Source organism: Sabethes cyaneus, chromosome 3 (genome assembly GCF_943734655.1).
Source record: "Sabethes cyaneus chromosome 3, idSabCyanKW18_F2, whole genome shotgun sequence".
In the NCBI taxonomy this organism is placed as follows: Eukaryota; Metazoa; Arthropoda; class Insecta; order Diptera; family Culicidae; genus Sabethes; species Sabethes cyaneus.
The window spans coordinates 79,231,027-79,252,296 of record NC_071355.1 but is presented as its reverse complement, the minus strand read 5'-3'; the positions used below and the strand labels follow the sequence as shown (position 1 = coordinate 79,252,296).

The 21,270-nt window shown below is 39.0% G+C and overlaps 1 protein-coding gene across 2 annotated transcripts in view; it reads left to right on the top strand.

Moving 5' to 3' along the window:
• The first annotated feature begins 11,288 nt into the window (after positions 1–11,288).
• Positions 11,289–21,270, top strand: part of LOC128742888 (proline dehydrogenase 1, mitochondrial) — a 42,923-nt gene continuing 32,941 nt past the window's right edge. For both annotated transcript variants that reach the window (XM_053839379.1, XM_053839380.1), the window contains exon 1: positions 11,289–12,406. In XM_053839379.1, the coding sequence (XP_053695354.1) occupies positions 11,984–12,406 (423 nt within the window). In that variant the 5' untranslated portion in view covers positions 11,289–11,983. The remainder of the gene's footprint in view (positions 12,407–21,270) is intronic.

The window sequence follows — 21,270 nt, the reverse complement described above, 5'->3', positions numbered from 1 at the left end:
TAAAAAAATTGAAAAAAGTTCGAGATTTTCTTTTGACTATAAGGAAGTCACAAATTTGAATATCCCTCCCATGGGTACCTGGTTTGACGAGCGCTTCGGCAGCCTCTTAAGTTTTAGTTCCGCATGTAGAATCTATACTCTATAATGGATTTCTGTCCGTCTGTCTGTCTGTCCTTCCAGAGGGGGGACTTCCATACAAATGAGAAATGAAATGCAAATACCTCTTATTAGAGATGGTCGGGTTTCATATTCGAAAGCTAGTTGTTAGTCTAAAGCACTAGCACCTTAGTTTAAAGGTAGCAAACATAAAAGGAATATACCGACTTCACTCTACGAATATTTTTCGCGAGAAGACCGGAAATCCAGCGATCAATAGATTAGCATTAACATTTTTCTCGATAAAAAAAAGAAATAGCAGAGGACCAAACTGCATTATGTTTTAAATATATTTTCTAATAAAAGTAGCTAAACAGAATTATGTTATAACGCCGTGAAAACCCTTCACGGCAGAGCTGCAATAAATACAGATATTTGTGCATGCATAAATTTGGGACCCTACCGTTTTCTGCGGAGTATTTTATTTTCTTGATCTAATCATTTAAATAACATGAAGTACTTTAAAATTCAGGAACATTAGTAGAGCCAGAAATCACAGCAACTGAAATAATTGATGGGTCCCAAATTTATCCATGCACAAATATCTGTATTTGTGACAGCTCTGCTGTATGTTTAGTGTTAAAGACAGCTAAACTTACAACTATTCCGAGGCACGAAACTTTTTGGAAATCGGAATAGAAACCAATAATTTATGATAGCAGACAATTCTAGTCTTCTGTCAGTCCACCCAATCACTAGTTTGGGCGCAGTTATGACATGATCCAATCCATGATATCTGAGTCATACCAGATATCATTAAAGTACTGCTTATTTTATTATGTTAAAATTATGCTTTTACAAAAACTGAATGTGGAGATGGTTCGGTTTCTCATTACCCAAACCCGAAACCCGGGCTTATTTTTTTCGTTAAGCCCGAACCCGCCCCGAACCCGAATATTTTTTTTTGCCAAACCCGAACCCGACCCGAACCCGACACCTGGTAAATCTTTTCTATGGTGAATTATGACCCCTCCCCCTTTTAACAGGGGGGCTCCCATATAAATGAAATACAAATTTCCTCATAACTCGAGAACTAATCAAGCAAATGGAACCAAATTTGGCATGTGGGGGGTTTCGGAGGCAAGAATTTTTTTTGATAAATTAGGACCCCTCTCCTGTTTAGGAGGGGGGGGGGGGCTTCCATACAAACGAAATACAAATTTCCTCATAGCTTGAGAACAAATCAAGCAAATGGAACCAAATTTGGCATGTGGGGGATTTTGAAGGCATGAATTTATTTTGTAATGGTTTGAGAGCCCTCACCCCTGTGCATTCAGGTGTTCATCGTTGTGCTGCTTCCACCTTTTGATCACCGCACGGTCGGTAGTCAAAATACCTCCTTCTTTATATCTGCACATTTCGGCCCGCGGCACACCTTTGCGAGATTCGTTAGTTTGATAAAACTTCAGTGTGTTATGAAAGTGGTAGAGCTGCTCTAGTTCTTCCTTCTTCGTACTTCTCCTGCTGGTGGCGCTGCTTCTCTTGGAAGAGTCGGGTTTGCTATCTCCGTTTCAGTTTGTATCGCTCCACATTCTGACGGGCGGCTTCCGGCAGCACTAGTATCGGCGTTGCGTTTTTCTCATCCAACATCTGCTGGCTCTTCTCGTGAAACCATTCATTACGTCGATTCGGTTCACACGGCCTAAGACGTTCTCTGCTACGCTGTTGTTTTCACGGCATTCCAAAAGTCCTCAAGAGGGATTTTCTTCAACTCACTCTTCCTGCAGCGCGGTTTTGAGAGTTCACGTGTAGCTCTCGGCGACATCCGGTTGCTTTAGTCGCGTTGGATTATACCGTGCCGGGCGCCGATACCGTATGTTTTTCAGAGCATATAGTGTTTGCCGTATCTTTACCAACCCTAGGTAATGGTCCGAATGAATGTTAGCGCCCCGATAGGTTCTGACGTCGATAATGTTTGAAAAGTGCCGACCATCCATCAGAACGTGGTCGGTCTGTGATTCCATCTAGTTGGGTGATCTCCAAGTGTACCGATTGTGGAGGTTATGCTAGAAAAAGGTACTACGTATGATCATATTCTTGGAGGCGGCGAAGTACGCTGACCCGTTCAATCACCGGTTTAAATTACTCCTGATCAACCTGAGCATAATAGTCTCCGATGATGATTTTGACATCATGCCTTAGGCAGCGGTCGTATTCGCGCTTCAACTGCGCATAAAATTCGTGTTTGTCATGATCGGTACTTCTTTGGTGAGGGCTGTTCACGTTATTTGTGCTAATACCCAGGTAATCAATAAGCATTAAAATAAGCAGTAAATCAGTCGTTTATTAGCATCCCTGGCGTTTTATACTGTAGGTTGTTGTTTATCAGCTTTTTGACTGCATAACTGTTGTAAATTGGCATCCACAATTCTATTTAAATTCTTCTTGTTGGTAACTAGCTGCAAATAAGCATTGGCAGCACTATAAGAGGGCTAGCAGTAAAGTAGCCGCATATGTTGCCAAAATAGCATTTAAGTAGCATTTAAGGCAACTTAAATGTTTATTGGCTTGCTTTTAAATTGCATTGGAAATGCTTATTGGTCAATGCTCAATTATATTGCTTAATGCTTATACAAGTATAGCGGATTTATGAAGCTCGCCGGAAGAGTCAAGTTCTGTCATTTCTTCCTCATTAATTCATCATAATCAATTCGTTATTGCACTATAGTTGTCTGCATGAACTCTTTGATCATTACCATAAACACCTTATCTCAGCCTTGGGTAGACTTGGCTCTAACTGCCCACCTCTTGCTGCAAACGGAAACGAAAATTAGATAGGTACGATTACTTGACTTTTCTAGGCCGAAACACATTTCTCGAAGGTCGATACCCCACCTTCTGTATACAAATCATGCATGATAGTTGTTGGAATACTCCAACCAGTACTAAGCTTCGACTCGCTGTGAGCCAACGGTGAGTTACAGCTAACCCAAGCGCATCAGTTCGCGCGCAATTGCTGTCAACAATTAAGCCTTTATTTGCTCTGCCAACAATAATGACATTGTGGCCGAAAGTTATAAAACTACTCTGAACAGCAGCAGCAAGAAAGTTGAAAGTCAGTAGGCATTCAGATGCCGTATAGTCAGCAGGCATGTAGATGCCAATTCGTGCACGTCGCTTTGTATTAAATTGTACATAGTTGTATATAGTCGCGGTGTTTTTAAATATGTGAGAATAAAGTAGACAAGTTTAATTCGTGTTATCCGTGAAAAGAAAAACTTGTCCCGACAAGGAAGGCTACCCTCCTAGGCGGTTACTCCTCCACTTTGCTCCTTCCATGGCTACGACAATAGTATAATTTAAAAAAATATATAAGCTTGGAAGAAACACTGATTTAGAAAACGAGAGGCGCCAAGTCTTGTCTTAGTCGCGAGTTGTTTGTTCTATAGTTTTCATTAGAATCTTCCTTCCTTCCTTTACCAGTCAAGAGCTGAGGTGGCTCTTGCCGTATCAAGAATTCCTCTCCATTGTACTCGGTCATGAGCTAATCGTCGCCAATTCGTTGCGCGTCTTGACACGCGTAAGTCTGCTTCAACCTGGTCGAGCCATCTAGCACGTTGAGTGCCTCTATTCTTGGTGCCCATGGTGTTCTTGAAGAGAACGGATTTCAATGCACCCACTGACCGGCCCACTATAGTCTTTCAACTTTCGCCAGGTGTACGATGGGAATCTCTCCAAGCAGTACCTGTAGCTCGTGATTCATACTCGTACTCCGCCAAAAATAGTCCCGAGTCCGCAACAGCTTTCATACAAATACGGCAAGTGCACGTAAGTCTTCTGTAAGCAAAGTTACTAGGCCGTATGAATAAAAGAGTTAGAGCAAATGCTCCCATACGATTTAAACGGGAAAAGCAAAATAAACTGTTTTATTCGTACGGCCTATACGCAACTCATCAATTTCACTTTTGTCCACCACCTGTAATGAAAATAAATTGCTCCCAAGCGATTCCCTACGCGTAAAAAACGACTTAAGTGGAGGTATATGAATTTTTCATGCCTCGAGTCCGAGCATGTTTAATTATGTGCCTCTCGCCAATAAGTTCTTCTAAGTGTTGAAAAATGAGTACTAATACGATGCGATTTTCTATTTTCAGGTGGATGGAAAATTTTGTAAACGGTCGGTCAAACTCCTGGGTTTGCATCTGGCTACACAATCGATTGGTTTCAACGGTGGCCGGAGGATGATCTGATAGCAATCTCGAGTCTCACATTACTCACATAAGTCGTTCGTCTCCTCTATAGAGGCCTGCAGAATAATCTATAAAGAAAGGCATGCAACATCGTGGTGCTTGCCAGCAGAATGCAAGCTGCTTTAGTAAAAGTAAAAAACCTGCTGCTTTAAAAGTAAAACTAGAACGGAATAGGGACATTATTAGAACTACATGAATTGTACTGCATCTGTCACCCACGAAGTAGTAAAATGACACAGTAATAGTCAAAGCAGAAGTTTTGGTAGTAAAAAACAATGCGGGCGTTCTGGTGTGATAGATCCAGCGAACCATCAGAAATAGCTTGGCATAGCTACAGTACAGAACCGAGAGGCATCGAAGATTATATACCACAAGGAGTTCCACTGTTGATTCAAAATTCAAGATACGACGAAGAACTGGACCTAATTGGATAGCATTTTAGAACAGAACCTTATCAAAGTAGAGAACACCTACAAGGTCAAGATTGGCGAAAAACTAAAGTTGGCACGAATAAAGCTCATCAAAGATGTAACGGAATCATAGAAAGATGCAAGAACTGGAAACAAATCGCAAATTGTCAACTTGGCGTTGTTTCACGTAAGTATCACTTCAATCATTTATGGACACAGATGTGATAATGCTATATTATGGCTACTTCCCTCTCAAAAGTTGTTAAATGAAACAAAAAGTTTTTACGATTTAATTCCACTATTATTTTATTCACGACAGGTAAGTATTTTGCATATACGACTTGGAGGCTACGTCGTATCTTTGGTGAATAAAATAATAATGGAACTTAATTGCGAAAAACTTTTTCCTTTATTTAATTTTTGTATTGTATTAAAAATTAAAAAATTTGGTTTCATCAATTTTATACGAAAATTGCTCATTAGCTTTGCCACCGTAGAACATAAAGGGTCCATTAATGTATTTCACACTCTATAGGCAAATTAAATTTTTCACAGATTCGTCGGATGCTGCATATTTGGGCCGATCAACGCAGCAAGAACTACATGACGGACTTCCTTATATGTGGATGGCGATATATTATTCAACATGATGCCATTAAACGAGGACAACAAATACCTTGACTTTAATATCAACCCTATTAGGCGGCTGATGAGGAGATAGAGACTGCCAAAATGGTACATACTGAATCACCGGATGTGCCGACGTTGCGCACGCTGCTATAGTATCAGTTCAATTCACTCAGTTGCGAATGCTCTGGTCTTTTTTCGTTTTTCTTTATTGTTAGCTGTGCCTCATAAACATTAGCTTTGAATTTGAAATAAATATTAAGTCTGTTGTTGTATTTATTCTTTGGAAAATACTAATTTTCCGAAATCCAAATTAATTTTCATTTTTTTGACATAAATAGCATAACTGGGTAAAAATTACTCAGTTTGGTTAATTAATGCAGGATGATAACTGAGTAAGAACTACTCAGCTTTTGCATATACCTGCACAACTCAAAATAGAGTGAATAAACAGTTACTCTCTTTGAAGTAGATCCACTTTTAACGAAACTGAGTACAATTTTACTCTATTTAGAGTTAAAATAAATGAGCGTGATGATTACCAATGATTACATAAGATTATCATTGCCTACTCTACTGATTACCATTGATTACCTAATTAATTCGTAAATGATTACAAAAGTAATCTCTGATTACTACGCACTTATACGCCTTACTGGAAACCCCTTGCGCATAACCTTGCCATCACTGATTACTTTAAGGGCCTAACACATATTACGTAACAAGAAAAACGACGTTTTCACGATTCACCGGAGTGTCTACAGTTGTCAAGCATTGGTCAGAAATAATGTAACACATGTCGGCATATTGTTCAGCTCTTTCGTGGCGTTGACGATCAGCTTACTTCTCCGTTTTGCCCACGAAATTATTCGCCCAAATATGTTCTTTTGTTTGCAGCCGAACGACACTGGGAGTGTTGGCGGCACTGTTGGCGGTATCCAGTACAACGATTATCTTTAGCCGGTCCATCTCATCCAGTGATCTTTTAGCATAATGGGCCAAGGCCAGACCTGCCAAAAGACCACATTCTCCTGTTCCTTGGGATTGGTAATTCATATGTGGATTCATCACCAATTGGGTCCTAAAGCCCTATGTCGTTTTTAGCTTGAATCGATGAGGTTAGGGTTAGGAACACATATTGTGATATTCAATTTTATATTTTTAGGCTATTGCCGTTAAAAACCTTTTTTTTAATTTTGTGAAATTTTGAACAAAAAATAAACATTTGGGCAACCTTATATAGACAAACTATAGTTGTGCATGGTTGTGCCAAGCGGTGTCTAGACAACACGAATTATAAAAAGAAACCATAGTCTTGAAATGTCACGGAAAACTTTTTGTTTACCTTCACGCTCATGTGATAGTGTGTCAAAAAGTCAAAAGTTGCAAAGTCAGGAAATGGCTTGGCAATCGCAACCTAAAACATTTTCTGAGTTTACAGCTCATTTTCCGGTTCCGGTCATCTCAGTTTAATTAAGGCTTTTGTCAAAATCAGCAATAAGCGTAGTGACTGCACTTGGTCACAGCGTGGATGGCTTCAGTTTTCGGATGCAACACCCGCCATCGAGATGCGACCGTTTGGTTAGAAACGCACAGAAATTTTTGGTCTGCCGTTCGCCCTACTGCTGATTCACATCGGAGTAGCAGAACATACCAATCGGATTGATAATACGGTGCCAGTTTCGGTTGGCGTTTTTTTTCATACTGTTTTGCGGGGTCGATTGTACCGAGATTATACTGTTGGCCATCAGTTTGACATCGTTTAGTCATTCTTAGCGCAAACTAGATTTGGACAAAGTCTAGCACCGTGAATCGATGGATTGGAATACATTGCCCGAATCAAAACTTTTATCCGATAACTAGTACAAATTTGATGTTCCACTTCCTCACGACCAGCAAAACGCAGACAAGCACAAGAGACAACTGCGAAGCTGTAACTGTCAAAACGATCAGCTGCTCTAATGTCAAACCAGAGTTGCCAGTAAGAAAAAGTTATCATTGTTGCCAGAAACGTGTTATTTTCGTTATGTCAAGGAAGATCTCTAATGTCAAGGGAGAATAAATTACAATAATTTTGTTTTTTAATTTTTTAGTGCTCTGCATCTTTTTAAAAAAGAAAAAACTATACTCTGGTAGTCATAATGGGAAGCTTTATCGTTCCTGCTAAAAAAATCATCTTTTTATCACAAATTTTAGGACCCAATTGGCAGTGTAACCTCATGAATAATCGCTAAAATTAGTTCATTTTTTTGCATATGTTATGTCCAAAAAAATTTGCCTCCCAGTTGGCCTCGAGGTATGATGCTGGTCTAATAAGCCAGTCGTCGTACGGTCGAATCCCTGCTGGAAGAGGCTGTTAGAGTCAATAGGATGTGCCCCTCATGATGTCCCCCAGCCACTTGTAAACCTAATCTTTTCCCGGTAATTCATATAAATCGACAAAAAGCCTTATTTAGGTTTTTGAACCTCCCCTTTGATAATGGCCACCCTATTCCCCCTTTCAGAAATTTAGCAACGTGTGCTACTGTTATCGTTCCAAATGCAAGAGGAACGCGCCCCTTTACCCATTTGAACCTTTCTCTTGCCTTGAAGAGACCACCTCCTTTTTGTTGTCAACCCCCTTGCGCTGATTTTTTAACACCAGAATACATGTGTTTAAATACGACGCTTAATAAAAAACAGTCCAGAAGTTTCGGGACTATGACGAAACATACATTCATACTCACGTTCCTTGTCCCCCTACCTGTCAGTTCTTTCCAAGTCAGCTCCCTCTTCTGTCACGTAGCTAATTATGCATTGGTTCGCTCTATGGAAATCCCGATGATGGAAACTAAACAAAGGTCTTTTTTGCCATATATTCAGTGGAATATCCCTCTTTTTTCAAAATCACTTACGAAACTGCAATCGGTTTAAATGCAAAAGAAACGCAACCCCTTGTACTTAGCCCTTTGTAAGGGCTCCCCCCTTTTGGCAAGCAACCTAGGATTCTCTTAAGTCAAGGAACATGTGTGTGTTCAGGCGTTTCGGAGTTAGAGCCTCCCCCTGTTATGAACCCCTCCCTTTTTGTCAACCCTTTTAGTTCTGATTCCCTTATGTCAAGGAACATGTGTCCCAAGTATGAGCATAATCAATATATATAGAATGCCAGTGTCGCGGCAGTGCGCGTGGTAAACATCACACATGTTCAGATAATGTATTTACATTATATATGCAAATGTGTGTGTGCCTGAGATTCATCAAAAGGGGAATCTCATCGTCAAACTTTGACAACCAGTTTAAAATTTCAACTAAGGGTGCCAAATAATGTGATTGGAAACTTCGCTTGCATCAAATTTCTGAAAAAAAATCGGTGCTAAAGGGCGCAGTTTTGGGATTCTATTCATCCGGACGAAAAGAAAAAGAACGTTTAACACCATTTCACTGGCATAAAAACACAGCGGAGAGCGCACTGATGACAGCACCAACCAGCGCACAGATAAAGAACAGATAAATAACAATGAGAAACTTTGACAATGAAGTTCCCGATGCACAGACTTGATACAGATTGTTAGCATCATGTTTACCACAATGAGTCCTGTAGAAAAACAGCGACACTGGCATTCTATATATATTGATTCTACTCAAGTATGGTGAAGAACCGTCCAGGCACTTCGGAGTTAAAGCCTCCCTTCAGTTCTGATTTCCTTGCATGTCAAAGAACATATCCGCCAAGTTTGATGAAGAACCGTCCTGACATTTCGGAGTTATGGCCTCCCCCTTCTTGCCCACCCCCCAGTGCTGATTTTCTTATACCGTGGACCCCCGTTCGTTTGACCGTTTTTAATCTGAACACTTTTTAATTTGCACCCCGTTTGCCCCGGTTTGCACGACGTTCAAATTAAAAATGGTTCAAATGCCATTCTCAACATGACATCATTTGCTTATGCAGACAATGCGCATAAACGCGATTTGTTTGTACTGATCTAGCGTGTTTAATCTGTTTCACATTGCGTTTTCCCAACGATTATGATAGAAATTCGATCGGAGAATGAAATATTCGCTGCTTCCAACTTTAAACTGAATCAAAACACCAAAACAATAACAAAGAGTAGGGCGACCAGTTCACACAAGTTCCAGCATATTTAGGGTTGCAGTTGTTCAAATTAAAAACCAACCCCGTTAGTTTGCATGAGGAATCGTTCAAACGAACGGGGTCCACTGTATCAAGGAACATGTTTGTCAAGTTTGGTGGAGAACGGTCAAGGTGTTCTGGAGTTATGGTGAAGCATACAAACATACTCACGCTCACTTTTATATACAGATGAATTTGCGTAGGACTCGTAAAATCGCGGCAAGGCACAACATTTAAATTCTAAATTTTATCAGAGTGATACCTATTGTGCGCCCATTCCCTTACTGGACACGACGGTTGAAACAGTCGTGTTTCTTGACGGTCGTAAAAAGGGTTGTTTTTAGCTTTTGACAGATAAAATGTCAAATTGTGTCATCATCGCTGTTTCATTATTGGAACCAATCGAGCAAAGTAAATAAACCTAGGAATTACCGTTCTATCAGAAGAAACGGAATGAAATTCAGCATGAAATGAATTTGTGTTTTCAACGCCGGTTTGCCGAAATTTCATAGTGAATAAAGCGTAGTTTATCCTTCATTATCCAAACAAGCAATAACAAAGCAATAACGTTCGTATTCGAAAACAATTTGTTTAATGCTTTTGTAATGATTAACACGAAGTCACGATTAAGGTTGCGACAGAAACGCAATGAGCCTGTGTTGCCAGTTATGGCAATAAAACATTACGAACTGTGTTGCCAATTTAGTCATTTTTTTACCTTTGGAACGTTTGAAACAGTACCTGAACTCCCCTCGGAATCCATCGATCAAGTAAATGCACAATATTGCGGATCGCAAAAAATATCATCAAGAGAGCGCAATCGCTAATAGAAGAGAATAGAATTAGAGAATAGAATTCGTTATATGTATTCAGTTCAAGCAATAAGCACAAAGCGCAGCCTAACAGGCTTGAAGAAAATAATCGAGTTTATGTGTATAAAGTCTGTCACCCAAGAAACATCTTTGTTGTATGGCAGCTTATCAAGCGCTTGCTTATAGTTGAAAGCGCTTATTGCATATGTAGTTGCTATGCAAAAGTTGAATAAGCTACTCTTAAGCAAAAATGTTTGTTGGGCGATGGCGCAACAAAAATTGTTTCAGACTGGTGAAAAAACAAGTATTTTTATCACATTTTTCAGTTGAAGCTTTTCAGATCGAGCGAGTAGAAAAATTTTTAAAGTTACCTAAGGGTTTATAGAAACATGAAAAATATTTTTTGAACGTAATGTGACCTCCATAGCAAGATTATTCTGTTAAATAGAATTTGAAACAACCTTTATAACAATAATAGAAATATATCTGTGAGTATAAAAGATAAACTTGGGAGTTGGTAAAATCGGACCAACACTATGCTTAGCAACATAAAAAGCATTAAACAAAATTTTTCATGTACAAACGTTTGACGCTTCGAGGATTCCTGAGAAGCTCTGTGACGAGACGCGTGTAAATGAAAAAAGTGGAATACAAAAAGTGCTTGCCTGATGAAAAAAGCACGTGGTTACCACTCGTTCTTAAACAAAGAGCAAGACACATTTGCAAATGTGTATGTTAGAGAGAAGCGAATCCCGTTATATATCCACCCTTTTCATTCTTCATTTTCCACCCAACCCCCACCCAACGATTGGTTCGATCGTTTAAAAGGTGGTAACTCAGCAGTCTTGCAAAAGCCAGCAGTCGGATAGCTTGGAGCTCATTTGACGAAACGAAAATTTGAGAGTGAGCGTAGATTTATCGAATCGAATAATCCGTTGCTTCGGTAATGCTTTGCTGTTCACTATCTTTGTACCCGCGGCCGAGTACGGAGCGTTCTTCTGCGAATCCGAGTGTCAAGTGTTAGTTGTTTGTATAAGAGAAAATATTCGGAGCAAATCTGAAAATTCGATAGGAAAAGTCTCGGTCTGCACCTACTCCCTGGAAGTTTGCTTCATTAATCCGTTCTATAATTCCGAATTTCGCGAGTCACCGCCAGCCAGCAATTGAAATACGTTGGGGTTTTCATCAGCAGCAGCCTCCTCCTGTCAATTACCAGAGCATTAAGTAGTGTATTAAATTCGATTTTTTGTTTGTGCGATTTTCAAAGGTGTTCCAGATTAAAGGAAAAATCGTAAAGTGAAAACAGTATAAATATCTGGAAACCGACTTATTGCTGCCAGATCGAAAAGAGCGAAAGACGGAAAAAGTGTTTACGTAATTTTGCTGAATTTTCGTTGTGTAATGTGAAGAATCGTTCTCGTGTGAGCAAACGAAGAGAAGGGCAGGCCAGTTTTAGCAAATTATTCAGCGTGTGGAGAAAGGAAAAGACGAGGATACCGATTTTGTGTAAGCGCCCGTGTAGTGGTGTAAGCCCTTTTTCTGAAAACTTGTCTCTTCCACCAACTTCCACGTCGCCGGTGTCTCCGAGACTTGTAGCGAGTTTTGATCCAACGGACAGTCTAACTGACTGCGCGCACAGGACCTTTTCAGTGGTGGTGATACGTTGCTTGTTGTGTAATGGCGTTTTTGCGTTCGGTCACCCGGTGCAATTGTTCGGTCTCGCGAAAGTTATCGTCTCCGATATCACTAATCACTGGACCGGTGTCTAGTTCCCAGCGAGGATTACCTTTGAATCAAGTCCTCGCTGCCGCAAGCTATCATGCTTCTTCGATCTACATAAACCAAGTGCTAGCAGGAGGACAATTCTATCAGCGCCGATTCCGGTCCGTGACCGCGACAGCCAATGCAGGAGGAATTCATGTTGCGAAGCAGCAACATCAACAGCAGAATGATCCCAGTTCGCCACAGCGGGACCCGCTGGACGTTAGTTTCAACGATCCGAAGGCCGCGTTTAAGAGTAAAACAACCTTCGAGCTGATCCGGGCCTACTTTGTGTATGTGTTGTGTTCGTCCGAGTTCCTGGTTGAGAACAACATGAAGGTAAAAGTTTTCAGATCTTCCGATTATGTCATCTAGTCGAGTGTAGCAATTGTAAAATTAGATTTGGAACCTGCTAGACCTTCATTACGTCACAACAATGATCTTCCCTTGGCAACATTTGTGTCTCATCGGGAATCTCACATGTACATTTATTTTTAAAGAGCCGTTCATTGTAGTTCTGTTTGATATTTTTATATCGCGCGAGCCCCTTTCGATCGACTACACCAGATCGAACCGCATTAATATGTTTTTGTAGTTTAGTAGGATGGGCAGCAATCGACAACTATTAGATGTGATATTATTATTGCTTGCAGCAGTTCTTCGGCGTAAACGGCATACCGAGTATCAGATATTGTTTTGATGAGCTTCGTATTCGGAGCATATTTTGTCTTCAACGACGAGAATAGTTTAATATTTCGCATGCTTGAAACGACATGAATAGGTACGATAGCGCACGTTTCTCAATTACGGAAATAACAATTTAAATGCTATTGGTGTCATTTGAAAGCTCCAATTATCGATATGATCAATATTGATTATTCTTCGTATAGAAAAAGCGAAGCCAAGCCTAGGGGCTTGGCTCCCCGATTTCAAAATTTGACCTTCTGTTTTTATACGACAGACTTCGCAGTCAAGTATAAGAGTACAGGACAATTGCGGGGCTAGTGCTACGATCCTGTTAACAGCTTCAGGCTTTTTAGACGATCGTACCTCGAGGTCAACTGCGAGGTATTGGAGGCTTCGTATAGATGTGTATTTCACAAAAATTAGTTTGCAATAGAGGCGTGACCAGTGAAAAAAGTGGTACAGTAGGATTTCGAATTTGGCAACAAATGCGTGTCGCCTATGTTGCCAAAATCGAAACCGTGCCAAAATCGAGACCCTTTTTCGATATGAAAAAATTTAATGTAAATTTGTAAATGCTTTAGAAATTGATTAAGTATCAATAATCAACGATTGCAACCATTTTATGTTTAAAAAGTCCGCTAAGAGCTATCCGTCCGGTGCAAATAAGTTATTGATACCCTGCGCTAAAACGTAGTCCTACGGCAATAAAAATATTGTTCGAAACCACATAACTTTTTTTCACGAACATACTGAGGGCATCATTTCTTCGTCATTTAAAGCATGTATGCAGAAACTGATTGATATTTAAGCATATTTTGGGAAGCAAAATATCTTGTGTTGCCAAAAACGAATACTTTTGTTGCCAAAATCGAGGCATGCCAAAATCCCACTGTATTCTTTAATCCACCAACCAGCGTTATAGGTCCTTTTCATATTATTTATTTTTGTAGATATAATAATATTTGATAGAATACAAGCCTAGTTGAGTATGTATATATAGATTTACTGATAGGTAAATCAGATGAATAAAATTATTCAAATTTGAGAAATTGGTCGAGGCTCGAAAAGGGGAATAACAATTCAAGTTTCAACTCAGTTTAGTTAACTGAGAAATATTTTTTGAATTTTATGCAACAACATTTTTGCGTACTTTCTTTTTATGTATTCCAAAGTTGACACACGTTTTGAATAACTCATTTCGTCAATAGTATTTGGCATTTCACTGCGGAATTTCAAAAATGATCTTACAGATCGAAATTTATAGGACATTCGCTCCGGATAAAATGCAGAACTATATACTTTTATCGGAATACTACTTCGTTCTATAGGTAGTGGATTTGAACCACTTTGATGGAAAATACGCGTGCCGCACCGACTCATACACATCGGGTTGTCATCCTTAGATTTAATTTCCCCAAACAATACGCTCAGCTGCAGGTAATGAAAATAATTTTTCTGGGCAGTAACGGTGTTTTTATGGATAGTCAATGAAAAACAATTCGGATTAGTCAACTTGACAGGTATGGAAAAAAGGGATGGGAAATTTTGAAGATCAGTGATAATGGTTGAATTTTTGCAATTGATGCCAGGTACTCGAATGACGGCGGAAGAATGTCAAAATAAGATTGTTTAAAAGCAAAAGATATGGAATCGCTCGGTAACGACTCTAATTGGTTGTTGTGAAAAAGTGGTATGGAATTTCCTGAAGCATGGCTCAAAATGTGGCAAGGATAAAACATCCTTCAAAAAGCCGTACCAAAACGTCATTGGATCTAAAAGGTCAATTCGGAAATGCCTGATACGGTTCCACTCACAAATTAAGCATTAACACATTATTCTGGTGACGCCCTGGCATTTGGCACGCATCCCGAACAAACCGCCGAATCCAGTCATCCAGTCGGGAAAACCGGGAAAAGCCGGAAATCACTAACAGTCAGAAAAAACGAGAAAAGGTCGAGAGTACCACAAATAAATCTGGAATTACCCGCCTGATAAGGTTTTTTTAATTTTTGATCAAAGTCTAGGCCAAGGTTAGTCAAAAGAGGTTTTCTGATGTTGAAATTTGTTTTTCACCCCCGCTGGGTTACCCATGACGATCACCGAAATTTTCAAAGCGAAAACTGTTGAATGTATAAACAACGTCGATGGTCGCTAACCAATCGTTCCGCGCACTTCTGTTCTACAAACTGCGAAAACTTCATCACCTATTTTAGCTCACCTTGGTCTAGGCCTTTCAGGTTTTTTTCTCAGTTTACTTCTGAGCTTCTAGCTCAGAACTCAGATTTGTGACTTCTATGAAATTGTGATTGAATTCCGAGTCGTCCACTATACCGGGATTTAACATTTTCAAGTTTATTTGTGTATTTTTCTCGGTTTCTGCTCTTGGCAATCTTGCTTTAGAGACAAACCAAATTTATCTCTAGACTTAGATTATTGAAAAAAGTTAACCATAAGACGGCGTTGGCATATAGATGGAATAGGATATGAAATAGAGAATAGAAGATTGGCCTCTTCAGAGATATTAATTCTCTTGGTACGACCGAAATTTCTCAAAAAGGAACAAATAATAACGGCGAAAGTGAACTATTTTAGCTAAATCAGACCCAAGTAACAATTTCAGGCTGATCAAACGCTTTTATAGCTGATTTTATTCAACCTGTGGCTGATTAATAGGCTAATTAATAGTTGCTTTCGAAGCTGCAATGAAGCTTAATAGAAACTTTTTTGCGCTTTTAAATAGCCAATTTGCGCAATGCTGTCAATTCTATTTTTAGAACGAGAAATAGTTTTGCAATCTGGTTTTACATTCGCTTAATAAACGCTTCATCAACCTTTATGCAGCAAAAAAATCTATTTTCAAATTAAAAAAATGGAACGCGTCATTTTTATTTTGCCGTGAACGCGATATTTTTAATTTCGAATAACTTTAATTCGTCTAATAAGCTGCTAATTCAAAATGCATGTCTTTTTTTCGGGAATTGAACCCGCCATCTTTTGATCCATAAGCACTCACCGTATTATCCACCCCATTTACATCTGCAGAACAGACAGTGAGAATATCTTTACACCTGAAGCATAGCCCGCCTAGCGTGAAGCAGTCGATAATGTCGCTAACTGAAAAACTTTTGCTGTAAGCCAAATTGCGAAATTCTATGATCTGACAGTGTGCTGTGAGCCGAAAGAAAACTTGGTAGAAGTTTGTAAAGCCACTTTAACACCCTTAAGAAGCTTTAAAGTAGTTTGAAAGATGTGAGCCTAATGAAAGCTTTCACTCTACACTTTAACACCTTCAAGCAGCCGTAAAACGGTTTGATGTTTATGGCTGTTTAGAAGCAGATTGTTTAGCAGAAAAATCCGCTATTAAGCTTGTTTATCAGCTTTTGGGAGAGAACTAGTTAGAAAAACTTAAAGTAGTTTAAACATCGCTTATTCAAACATCATTTAAGTGCTTACTTTGTGCAGCTTTGATTGCCTTAAACCAACCCGTAAACAGTCATTGCTCTTGTAGTTCAGCTACCGTTGTTACTTGGGCAATTTTCAACTTTGAGTGCCATTTTCCCCTTTTTGATTTTTGATTTCATGGGCTGGTATCGAATGGCCTAAATCCAAACGGCCGAATTTCAACAACATTCATAGAAGGCCGAAATTTCGTTGGGCCGAATCACGAATGGCCGAATTACTAAAGGCCGAATTTTCTCGCAATGCCTAAATAACTATTCAATAAAAAACATGAATGTGCAAGCAGTTAACAAATAACTGTAGTCAAACAAAAAACAAAGCAAGCAATACAACTATTTATTATAAAATAAAAAACATGCTTCAGGAACGCGTTTGTTTTTCGCTTAATAAAAGCGCAACTGCGTTGCTCATTTTGTGAGCAATTACACATTTTAAATAGATTTTTTCATCTATTTCTCACCCTAAATTTGAAACAACCCCCCGAAGAACCCTTAAAATTTTTCCGTGTTGTCTTCTGATCCACTCGCATCGCACCCTCCGCAAATTATATCTGTTCATTGTAAGGTGCGAGACTTATTTACGAAGGGGTAACCCCCCCCGCAGAAACCGTTTATATTTAGGTGCATGCATTATCCTATTCCTTAGTTAAGTTCGAACGAGCGGTAGCGAGTAAGGACAGCATGTATCCAACGTTTGCGCAGGTTGAAGGCCGAATATGTCGTTCGGGCATTCGTGTTTTGGTCTTCTGTGATTCGTGCCATTCGTGATTCGGACAGGTAATTTTTAGGTTATCCGATTTCATTAAACATATAAGGAAAAAGTATGTCATCAGCTCTATCTACTGGTGGCAGGGTTTACTAGACTATCATAGTCTTTGCATGGATTTCTAATATTAGTGTTGGTGACAGACGGTGTATTTAACGTATGCCATATGACAAGATTTTACAAATACTCTGACAGGTTAGTACACCCTCTCCCCGTTGAAAATTACTTGAAAGCAAAGTCGTGGGCTTAAACCGTCATTAGACATTACCCTTCTTTATCGACAGACTTCGCAGCCGGCTATTTAGAGTACAGGAAAATACACGGGGCCAGTGTAACGATTCTACTGGCTCTATCAAGTAAGCACCGCCTAGCCGAGATTCGAACATGCGACGGCTGGCTTGTTAGACCAGCATCGTACCTCGAAGCTAAGTGGGCGATTCGAAAATCACTTGAGCGACAATTAAATCTACACAGAGTGGCGTATTTATGTTGTTTAATGATCTAAGTCAATAGTCATACATTGAATCACCAAGTAACATTTTTCCTAATGAAATGGCACATGAAAATAACAAAAACAGCAGGAAAAATTAAAACTGTGTAAACTAGCGCCAGCCAACCAACCAACTAAATTGTATTAAGTTTAACAATTTTGATTTCAAAAGCAAAGGTCATGCTCATTTTACGCCGTGGTTCATATCGTCAAGAAGTGAAAAAAAGTCTCATAAATCCACTTGCTAACCCACTTCTAACGAGGAGTGTTCTAATAATAAAAATAAATATTACTGCCTGTCGTCACAGAATAACTCTGCTAAACAGTGGCTGTGCTTGAAGGTGTCAACTTGTGCCGCGAGTTGCTTCTCGTTCTCGCGTTTCGTATCCTCTCGTTTTTTGCAATTTTGCACTAAAAATAATAATAAGAAAACATGTTTATTCAATTGAACAAAAAAAAGATAGGCACGAGACTATCATCTTTTGTCGATCAAATAGTAGTATCATTTCTTTCTGCTATATAAGCTCCTTTCATCAATTGAATGTATATATAAATATAAATGAAGTTAGAATTAATGCCATTATTAATATCGTTTGTCAACTCACTTACGCAATTGTACATAACTTGCTAATAAAACCGCATCAATTTTCAATGTGTATTACTTATCCAATATGAGTTAATGCAGATTTTGCATCGGTACTGTTGACAAGCAGTGCTGCTAGTTTCAATAATTTATATTTTTCTTTTAGACATAAATAATAAGAGAACTTTAGAACGATCTCGAGCCATCCATTATACACACACGTACATGAGCAGCTTTTATTGCCGTATAGCTTGTGTACATTATAAATCACTAGCCGGAATTAAACAGCAGCTCAGTTTGTGTGCTTCCAGACCGGCTATTTGTTCAAAGTGAGTGGGATCAAATAACCTACATAGTTGGAGCTTTTCTGTGACTAGCAGAAGCACTTTCAAACACACGAGACTTGTGTCGTTCCGACACGAGTCATGCGCAGTGCCTCCGGACATGTGATTCTGACAAGTCACAGTCGCACCATGCATTTGTTCGTGTTTTGCGATATAAAGCTATTTGATAGCTATGGGGTAACTCACGCCGTTGCAGACTATTTTGCACACTCTTCGCCCACGTCGTGTTCCTCGCGTTTCTCGTCAAATGATGGTGCCCAATGAGAGATACTGTCGATTACGGAGCCGGCAAGATGCTCGTTCTCTCGTTATTTTGACCCAGCCGATCAATGGGCTATATGGGCCATTCACACCGGGATGTACAGTCTATAGTGTCTGTTACAGTAATTCCTTACTATCTACTTGTAGCTGAACAGTTCCACCTGAGCAGTTTTCAGTAGTTAATGTGTAAATGATGAAGACAACAACGACGTTGTACTGCAAAAACTATGCCAACTCGTAATGTCGAGTACGAAGAATGGGAGGAGATAAAGGATTTTTTTATCATACTGCTAGAAACACGGGCAGTGTATCGTTTGGGACCATCCATGACCACGTGGACAGTTTAGAGGGGTTGAGAGGTATGGAAATGTCCACGTTTATTCACGGACGGTGGGGAGGGGGTATAGATAATGCCCACGTGGTATGCTTGTCATACATTCCGGTTATCTCCGTTATAGTGAATCTAGATTATCTCAGCGAAAAAGTGTTTTTTCGTCGAAGTTATAGAAAATTTATTTAAATAGCACCGATTCGCCCTTAATTAGACGCGATGCGATGCACACGGGCTACTGCTAGCTGATAATAAGAGAAAGATGTAAATTTTCGAACATTTCCGGAGTGATTCGCGATTGGGGCGCAACTAGCAAAATGTAAACAAATCGTTTTATCACACCATCAGCCTTAAAAAGACTGATAATATCCATAGCAAGAATCCTTTCTTTTGTTTTAATCGATAGAATTATTTAAAACAAGTTTTTAGTGATGGGCGATAGAAGTGTTTAATCAAAACACAAGACAATTTGCAGTTTAGCCCCTTTCCTTGTTATGAAGTAACCGGCTTACTTGTAAAGCGTTTTGTAAACAGGCGATAGTAAAGAGCGAAACTTGGTTGTTTTCAAAACAAAGGTGCATGTAAACAGGCGAAATTAAATAAAAAAACCAAAACAAGGCGAAACAGGGCTGGGCGAATCTCATTGTCGAAATGCTTAGAGGCTCATTTCAAGGGGTTCAACTAGAAAACTTAGATTATCAGCATGAATGCACAGATTTAATGCAGTATAGTTGGGAAACTTTAAGATTGCTTTATTCTACACCAATTTATGTCTTTAAACCCGATTTTTGTCACTTTCATTTTAATTACGGCTTGAAAATGTACTTGCAAACTATCACAGTGATATTCCTCATTGTTTACATTTTGCTAGTTGCGCCCTAATCGCGAATCAATCCGGATTTTCCTCATGATTCTCAACTTTCCAATCACAGTCAATACATAGATACACGAACTAACTACTCCGGATCTATCTTGGTACATAAAATCGTCATATTTGTTCTCTTCGCTGCCACGTAACAGTGCGAAGTTAGTTATATCACAGACAAACAGACGTAACACTAACTGTTCCATTCTTCGCACCATGTAGTAGTCTTTTTAAATTTGGTGTTGGTTGGGTTGTGAATGTCACCGCACACACTGAGTGGCGTTTTTCAATGGAAGGTCATTTGCAAAATATTTGGTTGTGCGAAATCTTCTTCAAAGCGTACGTACGACTGACATCATCGATAATCAGTGGTGCCTTCAAAAAGTCGCTCCTTAAATATACGAAACTATTCAAAGAAAAGTTTTTATTTTCATATACCATGCGGTATCGAATTCCGTACAGCTTCGAAATCCGTACACCTAATAGAATTTACTTGATTATATGTGTTAAAACAGTCTAAATGCAAAATATTAATAACAGGTCCATACCCATTTTTTATTAGCATTATATCGATGTTAAAGCTTAGGCAGTAGGTTATGAAATACAATTAATATAAATCAAACTGCAAATGCTTGTCGGATTTTCTTATCCATTTGCTGTGTCGTTAGCAATTTGCTAAGAAAATCACTTTCAATAAAATCAAGTGTAAAGCGTACTTGAAGTGATTTTCCTGTTTTAATTCCCGAAAATAGATTTGAAAGATAGATGATTATCGTTGTACAATTATATTTTATTCATTAAAGCATTGAAATAATATTTATTCATCTTATTTAGTACTGTACGGATATTGAATCATTTTTACTAGTTGAATCTAAATCCGTACACCAGTGCAGTATCCTTAGTTATCCAACTTTATTCAATTTTTTGAAAAGAAAATAGAAAGGACTAAAGCTAAACATATGTCGATATACTGGAATATGGCATTTGCGATGGTAGATAGTGGAAAACCCTTTAGTAAAGCATCGAGATAGTTTACAGTTCCGGTCACTACGATAAGAGGTACCATATTGAATTAGTACTCTCGAAATAACGGAGTCCCTTCTGCAACTTTTTAGTTTTCCATATAATTTGCAATAAAAATCAAGAAAAACCGTTATATACTGTTAATATATGTCAAGTTAATTTGCTCTTAAAATGTGAAAAAAGTTTGTTTCAAAGCCTAATATTTCCTGAAGTATAAGCAAAAGAATGTAAGAGGATTTGGCACAAACGTGGTTTTGTTTACAAAATAGAGGTGAGGTCTAATCGACACCAAACTTAATATTTTAACTTTTCGACCACAAATGAACAATTTGGTTTAAATACGAAAATATTGATTCCAGCGTAGACACTGTGCCTGTAAATGACTTTTAGATGAG